This window comes from Vigna umbellata, chromosome 4 (genome assembly GCF_029865625.1).
Source record: "Vigna umbellata cultivar VRB3 chromosome 4, Vumbellata_1.0, whole genome shotgun sequence".
Classification (NCBI taxonomy): Eukaryota; Viridiplantae; Streptophyta; class Magnoliopsida; order Fabales; family Fabaceae; genus Vigna; species Vigna umbellata.
Window position 1 is genome coordinate 11146282 of NC_142168.1, and position 24318 is coordinate 11170599.

The 24318-nt window shown below is 32.9% G+C and overlaps 3 protein-coding genes and 1 pseudogene across 10 annotated transcripts; 1 reads left to right on the forward strand and 3 right to left on the reverse strand.

The window, feature by feature from the left end:
- Positions 1-494: 494 nt before the first annotated feature.
- On the reverse strand, positions 495-12874 carry LOC124848774 (receptor-like protein kinase ANXUR2). 6 transcript variants are annotated; one of them, XM_088112554.1, is made up of 8 exons: positions 12613-12874; positions 12320-12452; positions 12103-12164; positions 11677-11767; positions 11234-11294; positions 2375-2532; positions 1179-1836; positions 495-1016 (listed from the first exon to the last, which is right to left on the reverse strand). In XM_088112554.1, the coding sequence occupies exons 7-8, from the start codon at positions 1825-1827 to the stop codon at positions 730-732; spliced, it is 936 nt and encodes a 311-aa protein (XP_087968680.1). In that variant the 5' UTR covers positions 1828-1836; positions 2375-2532; positions 11234-11294; positions 11677-11767; positions 12103-12164; positions 12320-12452; positions 12613-12874; the 3' UTR covers positions 495-729. The 6 variants fall into 6 exon arrangements, 4 of the variants coding, with proteins under 4 accessions (XP_087968680.1, XP_087968677.1, XP_087968678.1 ...); XM_088112551.1 differs by having other exon boundaries at positions 495-1097; XM_088112552.1 differs by having other exon boundaries at positions 495-1097; positions 11234-11307.
- Positions 3262-7610, forward strand: LOC124848773 (putative disease resistance protein At1g50180). Of its 3 annotated transcripts, none has more exons than XM_088112549.1 (4): positions 3262-3402; positions 4031-5059; positions 5262-7040; positions 7314-7610. In XM_088112549.1, the coding sequence occupies exons 2-3, from the start codon at positions 4048-4050 to the stop codon at positions 7034-7036; spliced, it is 2787 nt and encodes a 928-aa protein (XP_087968675.1). In that variant the 5' UTR covers positions 3262-3402; positions 4031-4047; the 3' UTR covers positions 7037-7040; positions 7314-7610. The 3 variants fall into 3 exon arrangements, with proteins under 3 accessions (XP_087968675.1, XP_087968676.1, XP_087968674.1); XM_088112550.1 differs by having other exon boundaries at positions 3276-3402; positions 4038-5059; XM_088112548.1 differs by lacking the exon at positions 3262-3402 and having other exon boundaries at positions 3418-5059.
- Positions 12875-15442: 2568 nt separating the features above from the next.
- Positions 15443-16477, reverse strand: LOC124847709 (receptor-like protein kinase FERONIA). Its single transcript, XM_047325257.1, has one exon. It carries the CDS (start codon positions 16475-16477, stop codon positions 15443-15445), a length of 1035 nt encoding a protein of 344 aa, XP_047181213.1.
- A 2293-nt stretch (positions 16478-18770) lies between these two features.
- On the reverse strand, positions 18771-21809 carry LOC124847708 (receptor-like protein kinase FERONIA pseudogene; annotated as a pseudogene).
- Positions 21810-24318: the final 2509 nt, after the last annotated feature.

The following is a 24318-nucleotide window of genomic DNA, read 5'->3' on the forward strand; positions in this document are numbered from 1 at the left end:
ATAAAGCAAACATCAAGAGTGTGGAACAACCACGTTGATAACTACTCTCAAGATAATAGTTTTTATTGATGTCAGTATGTTGTCTTTGTCAAAACTCATGATAATAAAGATACTTTGATTGTTTGTCTTTATGTGGACGATTTTATATTAACTGACATCAATTGCTTGTTTGAAGAATTCAAGAAGACAATGTCAAAAATGATAGACCTAGGGTTCATGTCATACTATTTGCACCTAGAGGTTAGACAGTTGAAAAAAGGTATATTCATTTATCTAGAAAGCTATGAAAAAAAGGTTTTGAAAAAAAAAGTTAAGATGTTTGATTGTAATTCAATAAACACATCCATGAAAAATATGACAAAATTATCAAAATTTGAAGATGGTAAAAAGGATAATCCTACTAAGTTCAAAAGTAATTTTAATATGTTAGGAATTTAAAATGAATTAAAAATTTCATATTGAATAAAAATGATAACATGAACAATGTATAAATAAAAAAACTCATAAATATAAGAAAATTTTGGATTGAAAGTGATATCTCCTATATTTTTTCTAAAATAAATGTCTGGCATTATTTTCTTAATTCCTTTTGCTAATAAAAAAATAATTTCCCAATCATCTGCTGTGCTGTGATTGAATAACGAGTTTCACTTGTTATTAACAAGTTCCATCATCAGTCAGTTTTTGTTTTCATCTAAAGTGGTGCCTAGTGCATACTGTAGCTGAGGATTAACTAATAATGGTCATAGATAATAGGGTATAAGCATCACAGCTATTTCTTATATCTGCTTCTTCCTGCAGTGACAGAGCAAGCTCAAGTTGAACCTCCACTTCACCCATTGATGGTCGCTCATTTGGATCAAAGTTCAAGCATCTTTGTGTGATGTTTATAAATACTTCCCAACTCTCTGGTGCAATCTTTCCTTTAATATTTGGATCAATATTCTCCTCAACAGGGTGTTTCTGCCTCTTCTCAACACTGTTTAGCTTCTCTTTGCATACCACTTCTAGTATAACTACACCAAAGGAGTAAACATCGCATTTTTCTGTTAATGTATTGTTTTCTGAAATCTCAGGAGCCTCGTAACCATACGTACCTAGAAGTGAAAGTATTATTTGGAGTAGTACTCAGTAAAATTCTTTTTCAATAAACAATACAACAAAACAAGAACAAATACCTGAAAAGCCATCTTTTGTTATTGTCTTTGGTTTTGGCTTTGATGCATGATGTGGTCCTGTTAAGCAAAGTCGGAAGTCTGAGAGTTTTGCCTCCATGTTGCTATCCAAAAGAATATTATAAGGTATTACGTTACGATGAAAGACTGTTCTCTTGAGACCTGTGTGAAGGTAGTGTAGTGCCTTCGCTACTCCTATGCAGATGTTTAGCCTCTGCTTCCATGTTAGTGGCTTCTTTTTCATATCACTACAATATAGGACATCACGGAGAGATCCATTGGTCATGTACTCATATACAATATTCTTCTCGTCTCTGTGGTCACAAAATCCTAACAGAGTGACCAAATTTGGATGGCGAAGCTGGCAGAGCAACTCAATTTCGTTCTTGAACTGCTTAAGTTCCTTCTCAGTAATCGCATGTATTCGCTTGATTGCAATTGTACACTCAGTAGCACAACTGTTTCGGAGAGAGCCTTTATATACAACGCCAAGGCCTCCAATTCCAATTATTTGGTTTTCGTCAAAGTTGTTTGTCCATTTCCTAAGTTCGGCTAGAGAAAATTGAGGGCATAGCTCTTCTATCACAGTTGGATACTGTTGCTGAGACGAAGCTGTATGCTTAAAGCAGCAGAAGCTCAAACATTGTCCCATTTTAGATACCTGTTAGAAAAGATTATTCATAGGACAAAACTGAGAGAAAAGTATATAACTGAAATGTGATTGTATACCTGAAATGAGAGAAAATTTCTTGCTTTTCACCTACCACAAGTTTTAAAAACTTAACCTGCCAGTTTTGATTTCATATTCACTGTGTTTCATTTCAAAATGGAAAATTAAGGAGAGATAAAGGGAGATGAATCTTTAATTCTAACATTTTGATTATTACCATCAAATAGTTCATTCAGCTAAAAGTGATGATAGTTTCATAGATGGAGATTCATATTTCCCATATCAGTAAAAGTAGTCTGAGAACATGCCATCCATCTATCTAAAGAAAAAAATAGAAAGCAAATTACATATGTAAAAGTGTACAGTGGCAATGAAACAAACATATGAACTGCAGATGCCATATGAATTAGCTACATAAGAGTATAAAACTAGACTAATTGTAAAGTAGATACTTGGCCAGCTTTTATACTGTAAGATGTAAAACTAACAATTAATCAATATAGATAGAACATCATATTGGTTGGAGAACCTGGAGATGAAGGGAAAGGCAGAAACAAAGTTATGTTCAGCGCAGGGATGCTGTTGCTTCAGTATCTTCTCTTGTTCAAGTTTCCCAAAAATTTGACCTCAGATAATTCCCTCTTGCCACATTAGTAATAGATAGAACCCTTTTCAGTGTTAGGTGTCCTGAAATTAAACAGAGTTGGCTTCAGATAATAAAATGAGTTAGGAATGATTGAAATTTTAATCTATTCAAACAAATTTATTTGACTTTATGGTTTAACCAACATGTTATATGGATTGGATTTATAAGCTACTATCAATTTCTTTATTAATACTTCATTATTTACATTTTTTCTTGAAGTAAAATAGTTAAATATATTTTTCTTATGTTTTATTTGATGTTTGACCTATATAGATAACTTTTTTTTTTATAATCTCCGTAATCCTTGCATGTTTTCTTATATTTTTCTCTAGATTAAATTTATATCTCCTATTTAATAATAAAATAAACATTTATTAAACTACTATTTACTAAAATTATTTATTAAAATCTGGCAATATATATCAAATAAGTTGAAATATATATTTAAAAATGTAATTACTCATTAGGTTATTATATAAAGATTTATTTAACACTTTTTTTAATATCCGCATTCGTAATCTAAAACCATGTTGAAATATTACTTAACATAATTGTAGATAGATGTTTACATATTTAATTTTATATTAAAAATTAGTTATGATCTAGAATAAGTTTTAAATTAAAATTTTATAGAAAAAAATTATTTTCAATAAAAGTAGAAAAATATCATTATTATCTTAAAATTAAAAAAAAATCATCATAGATTATTTAAATTTAAAATCAATTTTATTCAAAATTATTATTTATAATAAAAAAAAAAAACAGATTCAATTTGCTGACTTTTTTTTCTTATTAAATATGCAATAAAATAGCATGAATGGAGCTTCCAAACTCCAAAGCGTCTTCTCCCTTGCACTGCCACACCACGTATTTGGTTGAACAAGAGGCACTCCATATTCTCTGAACTGAAGGTGTATCTTCTTCTTCTACAAGTTGTTCCTTAATCTTTTTCTTTGTTCTCCAATATGGTCATCCTTGACTGGATCTCGTTGGTTATGCTCCCATAATTGATTCTATACTAATTTCCCTGTTGTACTTTTTGGCTTTAAATTTATGCTAACGACAAATTTCCTGCTGTAGAATCATGCTTCGTATGAAATTATACGCTATTAAGCATATGATATTCTTCAATAATTTATTGAGCATAATTTTTCCAAAGTCAACTGTGGTCTGCTTCTGAGAGTGTAGGGATATTTACTTTGCTGTTGAAGTAACATATGCACAAAATTACATCATAACTGGATTTTTGTGGTTTCTGGAACATGGATTGGAGGAACGTAGTATAGATTTAACTTTGTATAGAAAGTACAACAGCGTTCAACATCCTTTTCCATTTATTCTTCTTCTTGTTACTGCTTTTCAACCTTCAGTTTGTCCTTTTCTTTTCAATCTTAGCATGTTTCTAGGTTTGCCCAGTTTTGTTAAGGGATTCTATCCATCTATATAATGCCTGTTTTATAAGAGTAAAGTAGCTGTCTCATATGTGAGACTTAACGCGTATGGGATATGAAGTTTTACCTCATGATTTTGTTCTTGAAGGAGACAGAATAATCAAGATGGTTGAGGCAGTTGTGTCCTTTGCAGTTGATAGGCTTGGTGATCTATTGATTGAAGAGGCCAGATTGTTAAGCGGGGTGAGTAACAAAGTCAAAAGCATGCAAAATGAATTAAAGAGGATGCAATGTTTCCTAAGAGACGCTGAGAGCAGGCAGGATGAAAGTGATACAATAAAGAATTATATTTCGGAGGTTAGAAAATTAGCCTATGATGCAGAGGATGTGATTGAAATTTATGCTATTAAGGTTGCATTTGGCATAAGTATTGGAACTAAAAATCCACTCTCCAGAGCTAAAAATATTCACAAAGTTGGCTCTGAGCTCATAACAATCAATTCTCGAATATCTGACCTCACAAGAAGCTTACAAACTTATGGTTTGACTGCAACTAAAGACAATGAGGAAGCGTCTGAGGTCAAAAGACAATTGAGGTGGTCTTATTCTCACATTGTTGACGAGTTCATTGTTGGTTTAGATAAGGACATAAACAAAGTGGCGGAATGGCTAATAAATGAAAATCAGGACTGTCGATTTGTTTATATTTGTGGAATGGGTGGTCTTGGTAAAACTACACTTGCCAAAAGCATTTACCATTACAATACTATTAGGCGAAACTTTGATGGTTTTGCTTGGGCATATATATCTCAGCAATGCAAGAAAAGAGATGTTTGGGAGGGAATTTTACTAAAGCTAATTTCTCCTACAAAAGAAGAAAGGGATGAGATTACGAAAATGAAAGATGATGAATTGGCAAGGAAGTTGTTTAAAGTTCAACAAGAGAAGAAATGTTTGATCATCCTGGATGACATATGGAGCAATGAGGCATGGGACATTTTAAGTCCTGCCTTTCCATCACAAAATACAAGGAGTAAGATAGTTTTTACATCCCGCAATAAAGACATTTCGTTGCATGTGAATCCTGAAGGCTTGCTTCATGAACCAAGTTGCTTAAATGCAGAAGACAGTTGGGCATTGTTTAAGAAGAAAGCTTTTCCAAGACAAGATAACCCAGGTACCTAGAAATGCCTTCAGTTAGCAAACGTATTTAACTATTGATGTCCATATAGTTTGTTTCATTATTTCATATCTTATAATTTCCCAATTCTCTCATTTATCTTTCATATTTATGTGATCTCTGGAGGAAAGTGGTAAAAGAACTTGTTTATGGGACCATTGCCTTAGTTAATGTGATAATTGCCTGTTACTTTCTGCAGAATCCACAACTTCTGATGACTTTAAAAGATTAGGCAGAGAGATGGTTGCAAAGTGTGCTGGTTTGCCTTTGGCTATCATCGTTCTTGGAGGGCTTTTGGCTACAAAGGAGTCGGTGAGTGAGTGGGAAAAAATACATAGACATCTAAGTTCGTACCTAATAGGAGCAGAGGTCCGTGATAGGCGAAGATTAGATGAAGTGTTGGATTTAAGTTACCAGGACTTGCCTTGTCAACTGAAGCCATGTTTTCTGTATTTAAGTCAATTCCCTGAAGACTCTGAGATACCAAAAACTAAACTACTGCAGTTATGGGTGGCAGAAGGTGTTGTTTCATCTCAATATGAGAGTGACCGGGATGAGACAATGGAGGATGTTGCTGAACGCTATCTGGGTAACTTAATTAGCCGCTGCATGGTTCAAATTGGTCAGATGGGGTCTACTGGTAGGATAAAAACCTACAGGCTCCATGATTTAATGCGGGATCTGTGTTTGTCAAAGGCCAGAAAAGAAAATTTTCTCTACATTATCAATGGATCACAACAAAATAGTACCGTTATTGCTACTGGTTCATCTAACGTATCAGATGCAAGACAAATTAATGAAGTTCGTAGGCTTGCTGTCTACTTGGATCAACATGTTGATCAATTGATTCCACAGGACAAACAAGTGAATGAGCGTCTCAGATCCCTTGTATTTTTTCATGACAAGAAGTGTAGGATGGAAAATTGGGACCTAGTCAGAGGTGTTTTTGTGAAGTTCAAATTACTTAGAGTTCTAGATCTCGAAGGAATTAAGGGGCTGAAGGGACAGTCATTGCCTAAAGAAGTGGGAAATCTTTTATGGTTGAAGTTTCTGAGTCTAAAAAGGACTCGTATACAAGTGCTGCCATCTTCCTTGGGCAACTTGGAGAATCTGCAATTCCTAAATTTGCAAACAGTCAATAAAGTGAGCTGGGATTCAACAGTGGAAATTCCAAATGTAATCTGTAAGTTGAAACGGTTGAGGCATTTATATCTTCCAAATTGGTGTGGGAATATTGTTAACAACCTGCAATTGGACAATTTGACTAATTTACAGACACTAGTAAATTTTCCTGCCAGCAAATGTGATGTAAAAGATCTACTGAAGTTAAGGAGGCTCAGAAAGCTAGTGCTAAATGACCCAAGACATTTTCAAAAGTTTAGTGAAAGTTTCAGTCCCCCTAATAAAAGGTTGGATTGCCTTCAATCCTTGTCTTTGAGGACTGACATGCTTTCCTTCCCTGAAAATGTAGTGGATGTTGAAAAATTGGTGCTAGGCTGTCCTTTCCTGCGTAAACTGCAGGTTGAAGGGCGGATGGAAAGACTGCCAGACGCCTCACTGTTTCCTCGGCACATTTCAAAGTTGACTTTATGGGGTTGCAGACTTGTGGAAGACCCAATGGTAACATTAGAGAAGCTTCCTAACTTGAAGTTTCTAAATGGGTGGGATATGTTTGTTGGAAAGAAAATGACATGCTCACGAAATGGTTTTCTTCAACTAAAGGTTCTAGTACTTCGTGGCTTGCCTAAACTAGATGACTGGACAATAGAGAATCAAGCCATGCCTAGTCTTTACCGATTGAGCATATCTGATTGCAACAATCTAAAAACGGTTCCCGATGGGCTAAAATATATCACTAGTCTTCGGGAGCTAGAAATCAGGTGGATGCCCAAATCATTCAAGACCAGGCTTGGAACTGCTGGAGAGGATTACCCCAAAGTCCAGCATGTTCCATCTATCATATTTTTGAACTAAGGATGTAAGTTGAAAAATTTAAGTACCACTTTGAAATAATTTACTCAAAATTGTTTTTTTTTTTAGCTTTCTGTTGTACATGTTCTTTCACTATTTCATGTTTGGCTGGTTTTCATTTATATATTTATGGAAAACAAAGGGCACAGTTGATCACTTGTTCTCCAGCTGCTAAAAATTTTATGTTGTTTGAACTCTTAGTGTTCATTGAAACAGGAAGTTATTTTGTATGATTTGTTTACACAGTAATTCATGCTAACAACTTTGTGTACATTTGCAGTGAACCAACTGTCCTCCTTTACCCTCGTGCTTCCAGAATCTGAGTTTTAAAATTTGGAACTAGCTCTGTTCGTGCCTGGTATTTGTTTGCATTGTCATCTATGAATTCATTTATTTTTATTTAGTATGGCTTTTATATTTGCGAGATTGTTGATAGAATAGATTTTCGGAATATTCTGCGATTTGTAACTCCTATTAATTAGTGAAAAAGCTTGGTTGTTGTATTATCACAAACTTGTACAATGTAACAACTGTTTTATATCTTTTCAGAATGTATTACATACTTCATTTCATACAACTTTCTTCACTTAGTAATTTTTTTTTCTTAGAATTTAAATTAGGAAAAAAATAATCATAGAAAATTTTTAAGGAGAGAAATATAACCACCCGAGGATAGAAAATTTACAAACAAAATAATGTATTGTGTTCTAATGTCATGACATAGTTGACACTTGTGTGAAGAAAATAGTGCAATCCGCGTTACATGTATGTGTAAACTTGAAGTTTCGACACATAAGTGAACCAACTCTATTACTACCCTTCTGAAAGAGTAATTTTATGGTATAAATTTAATAAGCAACAATTGAAAAATCTGAAATGAGTCAAAGTTGTTAGATTTTATCGGTAAACTCGAATAGTAAACTCATGAGAGTTTATTTTAGATAAAAAAATTATATAAATAATATTTTAATTCAAATAAATCTTCAAAATTATATAATTTCAAATAAATAAAATCATAAAAATATTTTTCATATAAATATTATAAAACATAAATTAAAGCATAAATTGAAATGTAAAAAAAAAAAGTGTAATTCTATGATCCTCTAATCATGAATTTGATGTTTTTTCCAAATATGTTTTTTCATTACAAGATATGAAAACCAAGCAGTGTAATAGAGGGCTTTCTTTAGAACTTAAACACAATAACATTTTACTTAACAGAGACACAAACAAAAGGAGAGACCACTGTGAAAACAGCGTAGAGCTAAACTTAAAAACATAAGAATTGTGAGATGATAACCATGTTGAGTGCGAAACAGAGGCAAACGAAGGAGGCGTGCGACCACCACTGATAGGGAGATGGTGGGCGAAAACAAGAGAGGCGCTCGCGACAGTTCGAGCTAAGATGCAAGTGGGATCGCAAGAAGGAACGAAGAAGATGAGTCGCAAGAATGAGAGAACCAACATTGAATCGCGAGAAAGGATCGAAGAAGATGAGCTTCGTCATTGGCCCTAAATCAGAAAACCTACTCTGGTGCGCCAAAAATGACTTTGTTTTACATTTTAAAAATTTCTTCATAAACTCGCCAAATTGGAAGCAAGCTCACGATTTCAAGCGAGTCTACCAAGTCCACCAACAAGCCTACCAATTCTACACCATTTTCGAGTTTGCTTCCAAGTTAATTCGAAAGCATTGAGTGAAGTCGTAAACTCGACCGAGTTAACGAGTTAACTCGCGAATTTGATAACCATAAAATGAGTATACTCATAATGAAACAACTAAATAATCTCAACAACTAACATTCAAGTAAAAGAAAAAAATACAAAATTATAGAAGTAAGAATTAGATTAAAAATTTTATATTTTTAGTTAGTCGACAAGTCAATGAGCAAGGCATGCAATCATCTATTCATTAAGTAGAGGAAATATTTCTGGCTAGAAAGCATAGTTGCTAACAATATATGCACTTTCCTATCCTTCTGGCATTGAAAGAAGATGGTGAAAGCTTAATTATCAGTGTTATAAGTGAGAGAATGTTGAAGTTGAAAGAAATAAGTAAGGAAGCATTCCATTACGTCCACATAAATGTTTCTATAATAACGTTAAGGAGTCTTCTTACAAGTCTTCCCCTTTGTTCTTTGGGTAGTTTAATATTTATTGTCCTTTCTTTTTCTCATTAAAGAAATAAGTGTTTGTGATTTAAGTATCTATAATTAGTTAAATTTAGTGTTCCCACTTGGAATTCAACTTCTTTTAACGGAATATTTAATGATCTGAAATCTTTGATTTATTAAATAAGATGAGGTGTGGAAAATAAGGAAGAAAATAACGTTTTAATAACTACAAATGACTTATTAAGTTTAATATTCACAACTAAAATAGTCTTTAAGTAATTATTTAAACAAAAGTAAATACCAGTGAAAAATCACTTTTTATATATTTCCATCAAATTGAATAAATGAAAAGTTGTTTCTCTTTAAGTTAAATAAACGTGAATTATTTACCTAAAGCAAATAAAGAGTATAAATTTTATATAATTAACTAAAAATAGTTATTAAGATTTCAATACTTTTTGTAATTTATCACATATATAATTATCTATTTTATTTTTTTAAGTTTATAAATTTTATTTCACATGCATACCTTTATTTTGTAGAAAATACAAAAGTATATGGGTGTAATAATCAAACTATTAGCTTAATTATAGGTTTAGAAATATAGAAATAGAAAAGAGAAGTTGTATAGAGTCCTACTTCCACTACAAAAAATTAGATTTTTACCGGGGGTTATTTCCATTACCGGCGGTTTTTAAAAAATCGTCGCAATTAGCGGGAGTTTTGAAAAACCGCCGGTAGTAGTGGGGGTTTTACTAAAACCGCCGGTAGTAGTGGAGGTTTTACTAAAACCGCCGGAAATAACCGGGGTTAAGCAAAACCGCCGGTAATTTGTGAGGGTTTATGAAAACCGCCGGTACTTTTGAGGGTTTTTCAAAACCGCCAGAAATGTAAATAATTTAATTTTTATTATTCAAATTACTTGATTATCATTAATAAACCAAAATTAAATAATATGAAACCAAAATTAAATGTAAACATTAAATATAAACCAAAATATTATTATATAAATTGTAAACATTAGAAATACAATTAATGTTTCTTAAAATTTAAAATTAACATGTTATGAATAATAATTATAGTTTCGTACTTCTTCATTATTTTCATCATTTGGTACTTCTTCATTTTATCCATCATTTGATATGTTTCCTTTTTCAAATACCTACAATATAAAACAATAATTAGTTAATAATATTTTAAAAAAATTATTAGACGAATTTAAGAACTATTGATAGTTGAAAAATATTAAAATATGGTATAATAGAAACTAAATCCAAGTATATCGATGAAAACAAAAGGTTAAGCATTTTATGGAAAATAAGAGAAAAAAAAAACATAGATCTTGATCTTAATATCTTCATTTTAGCCAGATCAATAGTAAAGTTATTGTGCATAAATAATTTCACCACATTGGATACCTAACTTATTGAATGTGACAAGGAAATAGTACAACCAAAATAGTACAACCAATATAGTTCTTTCTTACTAATTAAAAATCTTTAATCTAGTCATTGGTAGAGTTATATTTTCACCTAAATATAACTGAACATTAATTATGTAAAGCTGAAAATAAAATGATGAATCACTGAAACGTTATTAACAGTGTACTTACTTATGATATGCAAACATTATCGAAGGATCAAACTTCTTCATCTCACTAACAATTTAAAATTACAGAACTAGAAATTTGAAGTATACTTAAACTAATTGCTTTGCAATTTACAATTGTATGCTCATTAGTAGGGGCACAAAATTTTAATACACGAAAAGTTCATTAAAAATTTTGAATCTCAGACTGAAGTAATAAATTAGTTAAAAAATAGTTTATTAGTTTTAATCCACAATGCACACTTTAACAATTTTACACTATCAATGAACTATAAAATGCCACCTTTTAGAATGGGGTTAAAAACTTTTACAGAAAGATCTTAATTATTACAATATATTATTTTAGTAGTGACAGAACACGGTAGTTTTACCAAGACAACATACCATACTTGAATTAACTTTTGATGCACTAGAACATTCTTATATAAAGATGTATATTTTACTTTGATCTCATTCAAGGTGTGCAAATGACAAGTACCTTTAATATCGAAGAATGCTTGTTGATTGTGCTTGTGTCTCCACCAAATAACACCTCCAAACTGGAAATATAAACTGAAATTATGCATGAGATACAAGTATAAAACAGAAGAGTTCATATGTGTATTACAGAAAAAGGAAAACAATTTATACACAGTATTAGTTTCATAACATTTAAGAATTAAACACTTCTGGTTTTGGCTATATAAATAATATAATTTAAGGTATTAAATTTTTCTTATATAAATTTTATATAAATTTATTGTTGTTAAAAATAAGAGTAACTAACCATGCTGAGTTTTTCTTATATAAATTTATTGTTGTTAAAAATAAGTACTAACGATGCTGAGTTCTTATTCACATTTGCCTTGCACGCATATGAATTTATGTCAATCAGATTATAAGGCCTTACTTGTTTGCAACTGAATAACTATCTTAATGTACCTGACTGTTTGCAGCAGTATAAGGCGTAGAGACAGTTGTATCATCCTCATCTCTAAGCAGTTGGTCCAATGTTGGCCACGGTTCTTCTTTCCTGCAATAGTAGTCATATTTAGGAGAGGAGAAAGACTATAAAGTGTGTTAGGATTGTGGAGCCCTATAATTTAATACACCTATTACGTTTTAATATCTTCAAAAATAATTCATCAATGATATCTTCATGTGAGATCCAGATCCAAGAGTAATATTCATATAGAAAATAAGGCAAGGGGAGAGATTGCGCAATGCCCTTGCAATTACAGTGTTAACTTTTTAAGAATCTCGCTTAATCATTTTAGAAAAACCAAATCCTAAATAAATAAAAATAGATATACTAGAAATACTTATATCCTTATTTGATGTATTGAAACCAAGAAGAAGCATGCATACCTTCCTTGATACTAATCTAATTGTTTGCAATGCATCCTTAGAAAATATAGCAGTCCGCAATTCTGCAACAAGTAGTTGCATCCAATAAATAAAAATTTAGCAGAACGAATAATGAAAACACATGCCTTTTTTCAAAGTAAATATTTGTTCAAGCTTAATGATATAAAAGTAAGGAGAAATGTGACGAGAATCATCATGTTACGTTCGTTGAGCTTACTTGGTTGCTAAGCCTTCAAGGTTTCCTCCATCACCAATGGTGATATAAACAGGGGCTGATTGATCTTTTATAGGAGTGCAAATGCCAAATGCAAAATGCTATTTGGCACCATTTGAAAAGGTACGGTTTCACCCTACAACAAAGTGTTCATCTATGTTAAAAACTCTATTCTTACCAACATTTGGACTGGGTAAATGCATTACACCAAATTTAAAATTTTTCATTGAGAAAAACAGAAAGAAATTTTTCAGATAGTTGAAACCAGATAAAGTGAATTGGTTTGAGAAGCTTACAATTTCTGGAGCAAAATCAATTTCATGGTTCCCTGCAGTCTAAATACATGGTTGATATGCAACATTTCTTTCCGTAAACCTTCCCCAAGTATCCCACCTCACGTTATCATGATTCGGATAGTTATCAGCATAAGAGAGGTCGCCAACAAACAGTACAGTTTCTCCTTTTCTTGGACTCAATTCATAGTGAGAAAGAGTCACATTTGAATCAAAACTCTGACCAAGATGCACATAAATAGATGAGACTGTCATTGAGAAAAAAACGTTGTTTTTATTTCTAGAATTTAATTAAATAAACACTATCTAAATAGTGTGGTCTATTTATAATTTTGTAATAGTGTGGTGATTATCATAAATAAAATATTGAGAAAAAAACTGTTTTTAGTCGTTTATTATATTTTTAAATTAATGTATTCGATGCTCTTTTTTTTAATATATTATTTTAGTTGTTCTGTATATTTAAATTTAATATGTAATGAAAGTTTTTGACTGTGACAAGATTTACAGAAGAATTGAATGAAGTTTTATGAAAGATATTTTTATACTGAAAGTGAAACCAAATTGAAATCCTTAACTGAAGAAAGCGATCCACCGTAGGCACAGTTGTAGCGTTGTTTTCAAATATCTTTCAGTGGGAGATGCTCCGCAGAACTAATGCTCCATTGTTTCATTAGCCTTTCATTTCATTGTTATCATAACTACCCTAATCAATTGCATGTGGACTTAATCTTATATGGGACATATCATATGGAATAATATCCAACATTTTCTCTTTATTAGAAAAAAATTAAATATTTGAGAAAATAATAATAATACGAAAAGTGAGTCTTATTCTCTATAATAAAAATGTTTTTGTGTGTTGTATGAAGATAACAAAAGATCTTAAATTCTCATCATTTTTTTTCTTAATACAAACTCTCTTAAGGAAGTAGCTCTAGTTAGAGATGCTGAGAACATGAAATCAAACTATTGATACTCATGATAAGAAGACGAGCCTCAAGACATCAAATTAATTAAGCTAAATATATTTTTCTACTATCTAATAAAAAAAATTACTCAAGACATGGGACCAGACTAGAGATGCTCAAGGAGATTAAGTTAAAATAAACCAAAATAATTGTTTATATGTATATTTTTTTATAATTACTTAAAAGAAAAAAACTTTATTTATAAATTAATATTAATTTGTGTATAATTAGAAAATATCTTTTTGGACTTTTATGATAAGCCCATACACAAGAAAGTATATTTCATTCATTTTATTTTTATTTTATCTTTCCCATAAGTGAAGAGTTTTTTTTTTTGGATTAATTGTTTACATAGAGAATTTAATCTAAATAGTTCTATAAAGTCAAACTTGAAAACCAAAAATATGTTTTTGTTGTGAATTTTGCAACCAGCTCAAGGAAGAAATTTTGTCCCCCAGCTTGGTTCTTCATCTACTCCAAAAAGCTCTCCAAGAGTCAAGATTGATGTTTCTACACTAAACTATTCCTAATGATAGTTGCTTAAAAGGCTAAATATAAATTATCAAATAGATTGCAAGAAAATTGCTAAATGCAAGAATTAATAATTGAAAGAAATAAATTTGGCTGATAATTGTTTCTCTTTGTGTATGGTACTAAAAGATCTCTGTCGTTGAACTCCTCTATTGGGCCTAATACCGATCCAATTAAATTTAGTTCAGTATGGTTTTGTATGAAAAAAAAAAAGTATTAGCTGATATTATTGTCGGCAACTTTTTCAGTCATTGGCAATTTCTTCCTGCACTCCATAAAACCTAATAAGGAGGAATGTTAATAATGGAAATTTTAATGAATGATAATTTGGGGTTATCAAATTTTAATCAAAATATATCTCAACATACATTAAAAAATAAATTTTAAAAATATGTATTTCAGTATTTTCAAATCCAAAAATATTTTTCAAGATTGTGTTTATATATATACATATTGGGTACGCTACTATTGGGTACAAGCCTACATACAGGAAACAAAAAAACGAGGATAAAAGTATTATTTTATCGTGTTTATGTTGGTGTAGGAAGAAAAAAAGAAAAAAAGAAAAAAAATTCAAGACAATTCACAAGTAGAGCTACCACGAGCTAGGATGACTTATTTTAATAAACTTAATTTATCAGTAGTAGTAGAATTTTATTTTTTAAAAATAACAACAAGTGCCAGTAATCTTCTAAATAAATTCATATTTTAGTTGAAATTTTGTTAAAATTATAACAAGACAAATGTATTTCAGTAAATAAGAAAGAAAAATTTATAAATTTTATATCTTTCTAAAAATTATATTAGAAAATTAGTATAAATTGAAGATTCTAAATTAAGTAAAAAAGAAATTAAGTAAATTGAATAATATATGAGAAAAAAAACACATTAAATCCAACAAAATACATGGTTACAAGTGTTTCTCATAAATTTGTGGATGAAATTAGAGAATCCTATACTTAATTTTAATATCTTTCTCGTTAAAACCTACTCTTATGCATGCCTGTTTAAATTTAAAAGTTAAAATCCCCTTTAATATTTTATATAGTTATTGACCTTCTTCTGATATTTTTAAAGTTTTAAAATAACATTTAAATTTTCTTAAAAAAGTAATCTAATTTTTCATTAATTTATTTATCTATATTTATTGTGATCGATGTAAAAGTAAGAAAAAACAACAAAATAAAAATCTTATAATTATTTTATCAGGATAACTTTAATAGTATTGATTTCTAAGTTTTAAAAAAAGAAGAAAGAAAAAGTAGTACACTGAATAAGTCACTAATTGCATAAAGTAAGGACTTCCATTAACGTTATGATGATCTTTGCGTTTAAACAGTTTGGACAAAATCAAGATTGCAGTCAACATAGGTTTGGGATTTCTGCTGCAATTGAAGCGCAAGCTCAAGCTGCATCTCCACTTCGCCCATGTTTGGTCGTTCCGTTCCTTGTTTATGCAAGCACCTCTCAGTGATGTCAATGAACGTTTTCCAACAATCTGGAGCGATTTTGGACTTAATAAACGGATCAACTATTTTTTCTGCATGTAACTCCACTGAATAATTCGGGTTCTTCACACGTTCCAAGTACAACTCTCGCGCTTGCTTTGCACTCAGAACTTCCAATAGAACCACACCAAATGAAAACACATTTGATTTCACAGTCAAGATGCCAGAGGCTGCATACTCAGGATCACAATATGCGAAAGTATCATGGTTTCTCGCAACAAGAGATGAACTTGCAACATCAACGCCTCCCCTTTTGGACAACAGCAAACCAGAAATTTTAGGCTCCCAGTTTTGATCCAAAAGGATGTACTGTGTTTTGAAAAAATTGTGTATCACAGAACACATGCCTCCTGTGTGTAGATAGTGCAATCCACGTGCCACACCTATGCAAATTCGAAGCCTCCTTTCCCAAGAAAGTGGAACAAATTTGTGATTGTTTGTATGATGAAGGTGATCATTGAGGGAACCGTTAAACATGTATTCATGTAGAAGAATCAGATGGCGGTATCTTTCAATGCAAAATCCAATTACAGGCATGATGTTGGGGTGGTGGAGTTGACAGAGGAAGAGAACCTCGTTCTTCAACTGTGATTCTGAGAGACCAGAAAGAGAACCTTTGTTGAACCACTTTATTGCAACAGCGGTAGCACCTTTGTTCAGATAACCCTTGTACACTACCCCGAATGAATCTTCTCCAATCACCAAGGATTTCTTAGCATTCGTTAACGATGACTGTATCTCTGCAAGTGAAAAGTGGTGACAATGTTCTCCCATGATGTTGAATGTTGTTGTCATGAGAAATCTGTTTACCCCTGCATCAGGTTTAGAGAAACATGAAAAAAGTGAAAGAAGACCCATTCGTGCAGTGTTGAAGAAGTCTAGGGCATAAATAAACCATCTATATCAAGGTCTGTTACTGATGTATAAGGTTGTTTCTAAATAGCTAAATTAATTAAGACTTGGTCAGACGTTATTAGGAAAAACATATTCTTGATTGTGTATATGGAAAAATAAATGTTGCATGTTGCATGTTGCATGTTGCCGAGTCTTGGTTTGTGGCAGCAAGAGTAGAAGACTAAGCCAGAGAAAGCCACATAGGTGAAGTCCTAGACTTGGTCATGATGGTTCCTTCTGTTTCAGCCTTTGGCACCATGCCTGATTAATTAACGTTTTGTCTAATAATAACATATTTCGCTTTACACACTCCAACCGTTGCGTTGAAACAACTGCATGCAAAATAATTATCAAAAAATTATTAAAAAAATATTTTAAATGTATCAATTGTCAACGTAAAAATACTTTTTTACTGTTGAAAAATGTTTTTTTAATAATTCTTTTTGACAATTTTTTTACAACAATCTATATTTATGATTGATTTATTTTAAATATATGGATTAGTGATTGTCAAAAAATTATTAAAAAAATTGCTAAAAAATATTACGGTCGTTTACTGTTTGCGGTTCATTACAAGTTCTACTTCGAAAAGGTTAATGTGTCTAGTCTAAGGTTAAATACATAAAAAGAAAAAAAAAATAGAAACTGCATATACGAGGATACTTTTATATTATAAATTGCCAAGTCTTGGCATTGAATGTGCGTGTTGAAAATGTTATTATGCTAAGCCTGATTTTTTTTTCAAAGAATGATACTCAAATATCTATGTAATATTTTTATTGAGTTCAAATTTGATATATGTTATTAGTGTTGATATTTTTCAAATCCTATATAATTATTACAAAATAAAAAAATACTCGTAAAACTATTAATCCAATGACAACATAAAAAATCTTTATATTATACATGCTAATTAAATATATTTCTTTTTCCAAATTATTACTGATTAAAGTTATTATCATAATTATTTTACTTTCTTTCTTTTATCACATTAGATTATCTATATCTTTTAACAGGTTTCATGTTTAACTTCAGCAGACGATCAAGACGTCGAACATTGAAAGGAAAATGTTCTGTTGTGAATTAGGAGAACCTAGAATGAGTTTGGATACAGGAAAACAGATAGTTCTTAGGGTTTCAGTGTTTATTTTGTCTCCATTTTTGCTTCCACTGTGCCATCTATTTTATAAGAAAAACTTCCTCAATCTCTAATAAGGAAGATTTCAATTGAATCCGTTTTAAGGGATCTTCCAAATTACGGGAGAATAAAGGCAAACAATGGAGGGAGGTAGGTGCAGAGCAGCAATGAGAGAGGAAAAAGGAACAGAAAATGTGCACACTCTCAAATTAGGATTTTAATACATTTTAATGATAGATAAAATTGAAACTTTGGAATTTATGAGGGTGTAGGGAGAAAAAAAGGGAGTTACAGGAAGAAACACTACTTTAAACAACAAAAAGCGAAAAAGGCCAATATAGGCCCAAGCTCAAAGCCCAATACCGAAGAAAAACTCAAGTTAGAGTGTTTATATTTAGCACTCCGAGCTTGGAAACAAGGCTTGAAATATGCATATTGTAGCTTTGGTGAAAACATCGACGGATTCTTCCGTGGTTCGTATAGAATGTAGATGGAAAATGTTAGCTTGTAACTAAGGACAATTTAGTCCTTTTACTGTTGTCATACTCATATAGTTGTATCTTGGTTGTACTTTGTATCTTCATCCTCTCTATTTAGGTTAATATTTGTAATCTTATTATTTTTTATTCCCACATGTCTTCGTCCTGTTTTATTGTTATCATTATCTATATAAAGGGCACTGAGTTTTTATTTTACTTATGAAAAAAATTGTATGAGTATTTATACATTAGTTTTTCTAAAATCTTCTTAATAAATATCACATTTTAAAACATTTTTTTTGTAAATTTAAACCTAAAATAACATACAATTAACCATCTAGTGTTTATAGAAATAAGAAGGATACAAAATGTTAAAAATGTTTATATTAGTTCACCTTAATTCTTGGGTTAAATTAAATATTTCTTTAAAAAAAAATAATCGATTCAACTAAATAAATTATAAATCAGTACAAGTGTACTACGTAACTTATAATTATTTTTTTTTATCTCTTCCTAAAATTAGATTACAAGTAGTTTATTGTCACTTAGTAAAAAAAACAAACCTAGAAAATCATTATCGTGGAAAGAATGTACAATGAAAGCATAATAGTTACAATACTCATTACATTTATTACAATCAAAATTTCATAAGCTATTGGTGGTTTAGTAACGTTTAATATAACCACTTCCAGAATTTTAGATTAATACCTCCGCCGAATTTAAGATTTATATCTTAAGAACAAATTTTACATGTAGCTCTATCCTAGGTATCAAACTCATCGAACTTGTGTACTGCTCCTACCTTATCGTCCCTTTGGATCCCAAATCTCAGAGAAAACATTCTCAGAGAGCAACCTGTCAGATTGCTTACTCCCATAGCTATCATCTGTATTGCCTGAGGTGTTACATCTAGTGCTATTACTATAATCTGTAAGTTCTACACTGTAATGACTACTGCTAAACATGTCCTCACTATCTTCTTCGTAACCCCCACCAGTGTCTATCATCACTATATTTTTAGCACTATCCTCCTGAAGCTGCAGAACAAGTTCCAGCATTCCAACGATGACGTTCATGGAAGGCCTTTGAGTACCATCCTCCAGCAAACAGGTCAACGCCACCTCTCCAAATTTTTGCAAACACTGAGGTGTTATCTGACCCTTCAGTGCTGGATCCACAATCTCACCCAAACACCCCTCCTTATATCTATGTTTTGCCCAATCAACGAGAGACACCTGTTGCTTCTCCGCCATACGTAGCAAAGGCGGCCTCCCACATAATACCTCCAACAGCACAACCCCAAACGAGTACACGTCAGATTTCTCCGACAAACGCTGTCGTTTATAATACTCCGGGTCTAAATACCCAACACTGCCCTTCACCTGGGTGCTCACATGGGTCATTGAAGAACTCGTGGGCCCGATTCTGGATAACCCGAAGTCTGAAACTTTGGCTACCCATTTTTCATCCAATAAAATATTGGTACTCTTCACATCACGGTGAATGATGACGTGCTTTGCACCTGTATGCAGATAGTGGAGCCCTCCTGCGGCACCTATGCAGATCTGGACCCTTTGCTTCCACGTCAAGGACTGATTGTCAGAGCCGTAGAGATGGTCGCGGAGGGTTCCGCGTTCCATGAAATCATAAATAAGTATCATCTCGCCGTTCTCGTAACAGTAACCGATGAGGGAAACAAGATGGAGATGACGAAGTTGAGAGAGCATTTCGATTTCGTTCATGAACTCCTGCATACCTTGCTGAGAACCGGGTTTGAGCCTTTTGATTGCAACAGGTACTGAACCCTCATCTACGTAGCCTTTGTACACGTTGCCGAAGCCTCCCACGCCAACCACCATTTGTTCGTCGAAGTTATTGGTGGCGGCTCTGATTTCTGCTATGGAGAAGTAGCGGCAGAGGTTGGTTGGCAGTGACGATGAGCCACCCCCGCGAGAAGTTCCGCCCTTTTTGCTGTAACCACTTTCAACGGCAATATTCCTTTTGCATTTGATGAGGAAGAAAACAACAATAGAAGAGAGCAAAAGGACACCTGCAACTGCCCCTAGTATGGCTTCTCGGTTTTTCGTGAAGACGCTACTTTTCTTGTTTGAGCTAAGGGGAACCTTGGGCTTTTGAGGAGGGGGGTTTGGGTTTTGTCCAGCTAGACTACCTGTTGAGCTGTTGATTTTGAAGACTTCAATTGCGTTGATAACCGCGTCTCTGATCCGGCTTGTAGGGCGAGGATGCAGTTTCACTGATAGATTTGTTTTGTTGAGATTACCTTGTATGGAAACTACGTAGTCTTTAACCACCGGTACGCCCTTCTGATTATCAGTCCACAGGAGAACGTCTGCCCGATCGGTAGCCAACTGATCCGCTATGATGATGTTGAAAAACAGGTCACCAATGTTGTTAACCCACGGATCAAGCTGGCAAAAGTGTAACCGTAGCATGTAGAAGAAGCCTGAATCAACTGGAAGCAGCCATGTGAGATTGAAACCCATGTTGATGGAGCCATCAGGTCCCATACTCCGAACGGTTCTGTACACTTGATCTGGTGCCGTGTAGTTATAGGTTTTAATGAACTTGAGCTTTGTATGACTCCCATAATCAACTGATTGATTATATGGAGTTTTTACGTACTTGAGGTCAGGTACCCACGTTCTTAGCATACCCGTGTCTTCTGAGGGGGGAATTTCCTTTCCAACGAGTAACCTGTACATGGTCTCCAGAGCAAATTTGTTCCCAACGACATATGGGGTCGTGGTGCCAACATTTTGCTGCTGCTCTGTGGAGTCGCCAGGATTGGTGTAGTATAGATAAGGGGGCATCGAAACAATCTCGATCCCGTTGATGAAAGCGTAGGAATATGTGGTGCTGGGAAAGAAGGTTATATTGAGCTTCTCACCGTCTCCTACGTAGACGCAATACTCTCTGAACAATATATCAGGGTGGCTAGGGTCATCATCAGCATCGGCGTTGAGGGAAGCGTTGAAATCTTGAAGGAGGGTGAAGGGGCCTGCTTTGACTGAGAAAGAGGCTTGGAAGCGAGGGAAGTTATGGTATGAAGTAGAGTAGAAGAAGAGACGAATGAACTTGGGGCCTGGTGTGACAGGGAAGGAGTAATTGAATGAGGAGTAAGAGAGACGAGCATGGGTGTAGGGACCCTGTATGGTAGATGGTGTGAGTGAAGGAGCAGCGACTGAGGGGTTTGTTGGAGAGAGGAAGGGATTGTCTGAAGTCCAATTCCGAGTGTCTTGAGTGGAGAACTTGGTGGATGAGCCACAGCTGATGCTAAAGAGATCAGTGGGACGATAAATAACGTCTGCCATGGAAATGAAAGAAAGGCACGACCACAGGAGGAGGAAGAGGATGGTTCTTAAAGCTGTTCTTGTGCAACTTGTGTCCATCGATAATCTGTAATCAGAGCAACAAAGAGAGCTCAACTCAAACACCATAAATCAACCTATGAATATATAGTTTGAGAGGTTATAGTAGCCCGGGCATTTCGATCGTGTCTTACTTTTCCGGTTTTTTTCTCCGAAGTATGCAAAAATGGATTGCAACTTCTGGGCAAAATATCTTTTTTATTTTTTATCAAATGAACAAGACGTGGTGTCTCAAGACGACTCCATATGAAAGAATAGATGAATATTTTATTTTATTTTTGTCATTTTCAATGTTGCATATTAAAAGTGTTTAAGGTATATGTAATTGTTTTAATTTTAGTTTTTTTATCTTTTGTTCAGTTTCTTTATTTGTTAAAGATATAAAAATTATCATTTATATTATTGCACTATATAAAATCTAAATACAAGATGCGTAAATATAGAAAATAACATTTATATTATTTATTTATATAAATTTATATGTAAATTATAAAAATTACCAAAACTACTTAGAGTATACCCTAAACTTTCTAGTAATCAACTACATGGTTTTGATAATCAATTACAGGGTTCTGGTAATCGATTACAAGATTGTGTAATTGCTTACGAGAGACTTCTGGTAATCGATTTTAGAAACCTTATAATTGATTACCGGATGCATATGGTAATTAATTATACAAACCATGTAATTGATTACCAAAAATCTTAGTCCTTATAAATTCAACTTATTCTCTCATTTCTTACACAATCTCTCACTCCCCTCCCTTTCCTCTAGTTGATCCTCTATTTTTGCCCACCAAGAAGCTCCAAACCCCAACCCCCCATTTTCATCTCCCTTTCAATCCTAACAACTAAAATCTCAAACTGCTTTAACATTTCTATCATTTGCACCGATTAAAAGTTCCTAAATTTTCAATGGCGGATTCATCTAAAAGACAAAGGGAAAGAAGCTCCTCTTCTTTTGATGTGGGACGTCGCCGACATTAACCCACTGAAAGCCCACCTTCACCACCATCGCCAAATCCATCACGCCCCAATCTATTACTTTATATCACTGCATAACCGAAAAGGTATTTTTCAAACTTTTTTACCATGAAATGATAGAACTAAAATACCTAGACCGAGAATATTTTGACGAATTGTTTTTTTAAGTTTTACCATATATTGACAAATATTGGTTTAGTTGATTTTGTTTGTACACAGATCACAATATTACCCTGACTTAGTTTGTGTTTTCTATAGTAACCTACGTATTTCTAACAATGGCGTCATTCATAATGAGTTCAAAAATGTGAGAATGAGCATAAATTACAACCTTTTTTATTCTCTTACCAACCTCCCATCTATAGGCTTGCGTTTTAAGGGTAATATACTTGAATGATCAGATGATTATCATACACTAGAGGCTAGGCAAATGATTTATAACCCGAATGCAAACCTTTTGGGTAGAATACTAGCAACCATGAAAGTGGAAACTCAAATACTACATTATGTTATTTGTTGTATTTTTCTTCCTCGATCATCTAACCTTGCTTAGGCTATCGAGGTAGATCTGATTTTTATTTGGGTCATCCTGACATCAAGGGAGATCAACTAGTCTCATCTCATCCAACAGGGGATGAAGAAGGCTTTGAGGGAGGGAGTCTCTTTACCGTATCTACACTTGATCATCATTTTCAATCAATATTTTGATATTCCTTTGGATGATGAGCCAATTGTGCCTATGAAAAGGTCCTTCAAAATTGTTGTCGATGTCATCTTTTCCTTTGGATTTATTAAAAACGATGATGGGTAGTGGATTCACAAAAGATCTTAAGATGCTCTGACAATTCCTCGTCAACGCTAACCGCCTCCCCTCAACAAGATACTTTCTCACTTACAAAAATAATGAATGAGATACGCGATATGCGAGCATTTGTTTGTGACAACTTCAGTAGTATGGATGCTCGAGTTGGACATCTCAAGCAAAACATGGGTGACAGAGTCGATAACATTGATATTCGAGTTGGACATCTGGAGCAAGACATCGATTATCTATATCATCATTTTGGCCTATCAGGAGGATACTCTTAGATTTTAGTTTTATTATACTCTGTTTTATTTTTATTGTTATCTTCTTGTAAGCACTTTATTATTTAATAAAATAGTTTATATTTTGTTTATCATTTTGTTTTATGGTTTTAATTTGTTTTGACTCTGAAATAATGATACTTCTTATAATTACATACCAAATTCAAAATCTATCAATTATAAAATGTGTATCTACTTTGAACAATTTAAAAAGTGTATCTACTTTGAACAATTTAAAAAGTGTATCTACTTTGAACAATTTAAAAAATTATCGACTTTAAAATTTTTCCAAAAATTATCTAAACAATAAATAAATAAAAAAGGTTCATTGCACTAAACATAAACCAACACAAAAAATGGATTAATAATTATGTCAATATATATCAATGTAATCAAGAGGGTGAAGAAATAGGGTTCATCATAAATGGCAATCACAAAAACCTTTAGCTTTAACACTTAAAAGGCTTTGATAATCAATTATCACCAACCCATAATCGATTACAGAGAGTTTTTTATCAATTACAACAATAGTAATCGATTACCAAAGAGTTTTTCTCGAATTACACTTCTTATAATTGATTACAACAAGGGTGTAATCGATTACAAATGAAGTTATGCCCTCATACACAACTTTAACACTGTGTAATCGATTACAAAAGGTCTAATAATCAATTACCAGAACTTGAAAATGTGTGGGGGTGCACGAATTCACTTTTTCTCGAGTGTCAA

Coding starts and splice junctions, on each gene's coding strand:
- LOC124848774 (XM_088112551.1), bottom strand. CDS start 1,827: ATGGGACAATGTTTGAGCTTCTGCTGCTTTAAGCATACAGCTTCGTCT. Junction 1,098..1,178: donor AACAAAAGATGGCTTTTCAG/GTATTTGTTCTT, acceptor TTTCACTTCTAG/GTACGTATGGTTACGAGGCT.
- LOC124848773 (XM_088112548.1), top strand. CDS start 3,991: ATGGGATATGAAGTTTTACCTCATGATTTTGTTCTTGAAGGAGACAGA. Junction 5,060..5,261: donor TCCAAGACAAGATAACCCAG/GTACCTAGAAAT, acceptor TACTTTCTGCAG/AATCCACAACTTCTGATGAC.
- LOC124847709 (XM_047325257.1), bottom strand. CDS start 16,477: ATGGGTCTTCTTTCACTTTTTTCATGTTTCTCTAAACCTGATGCAGGG.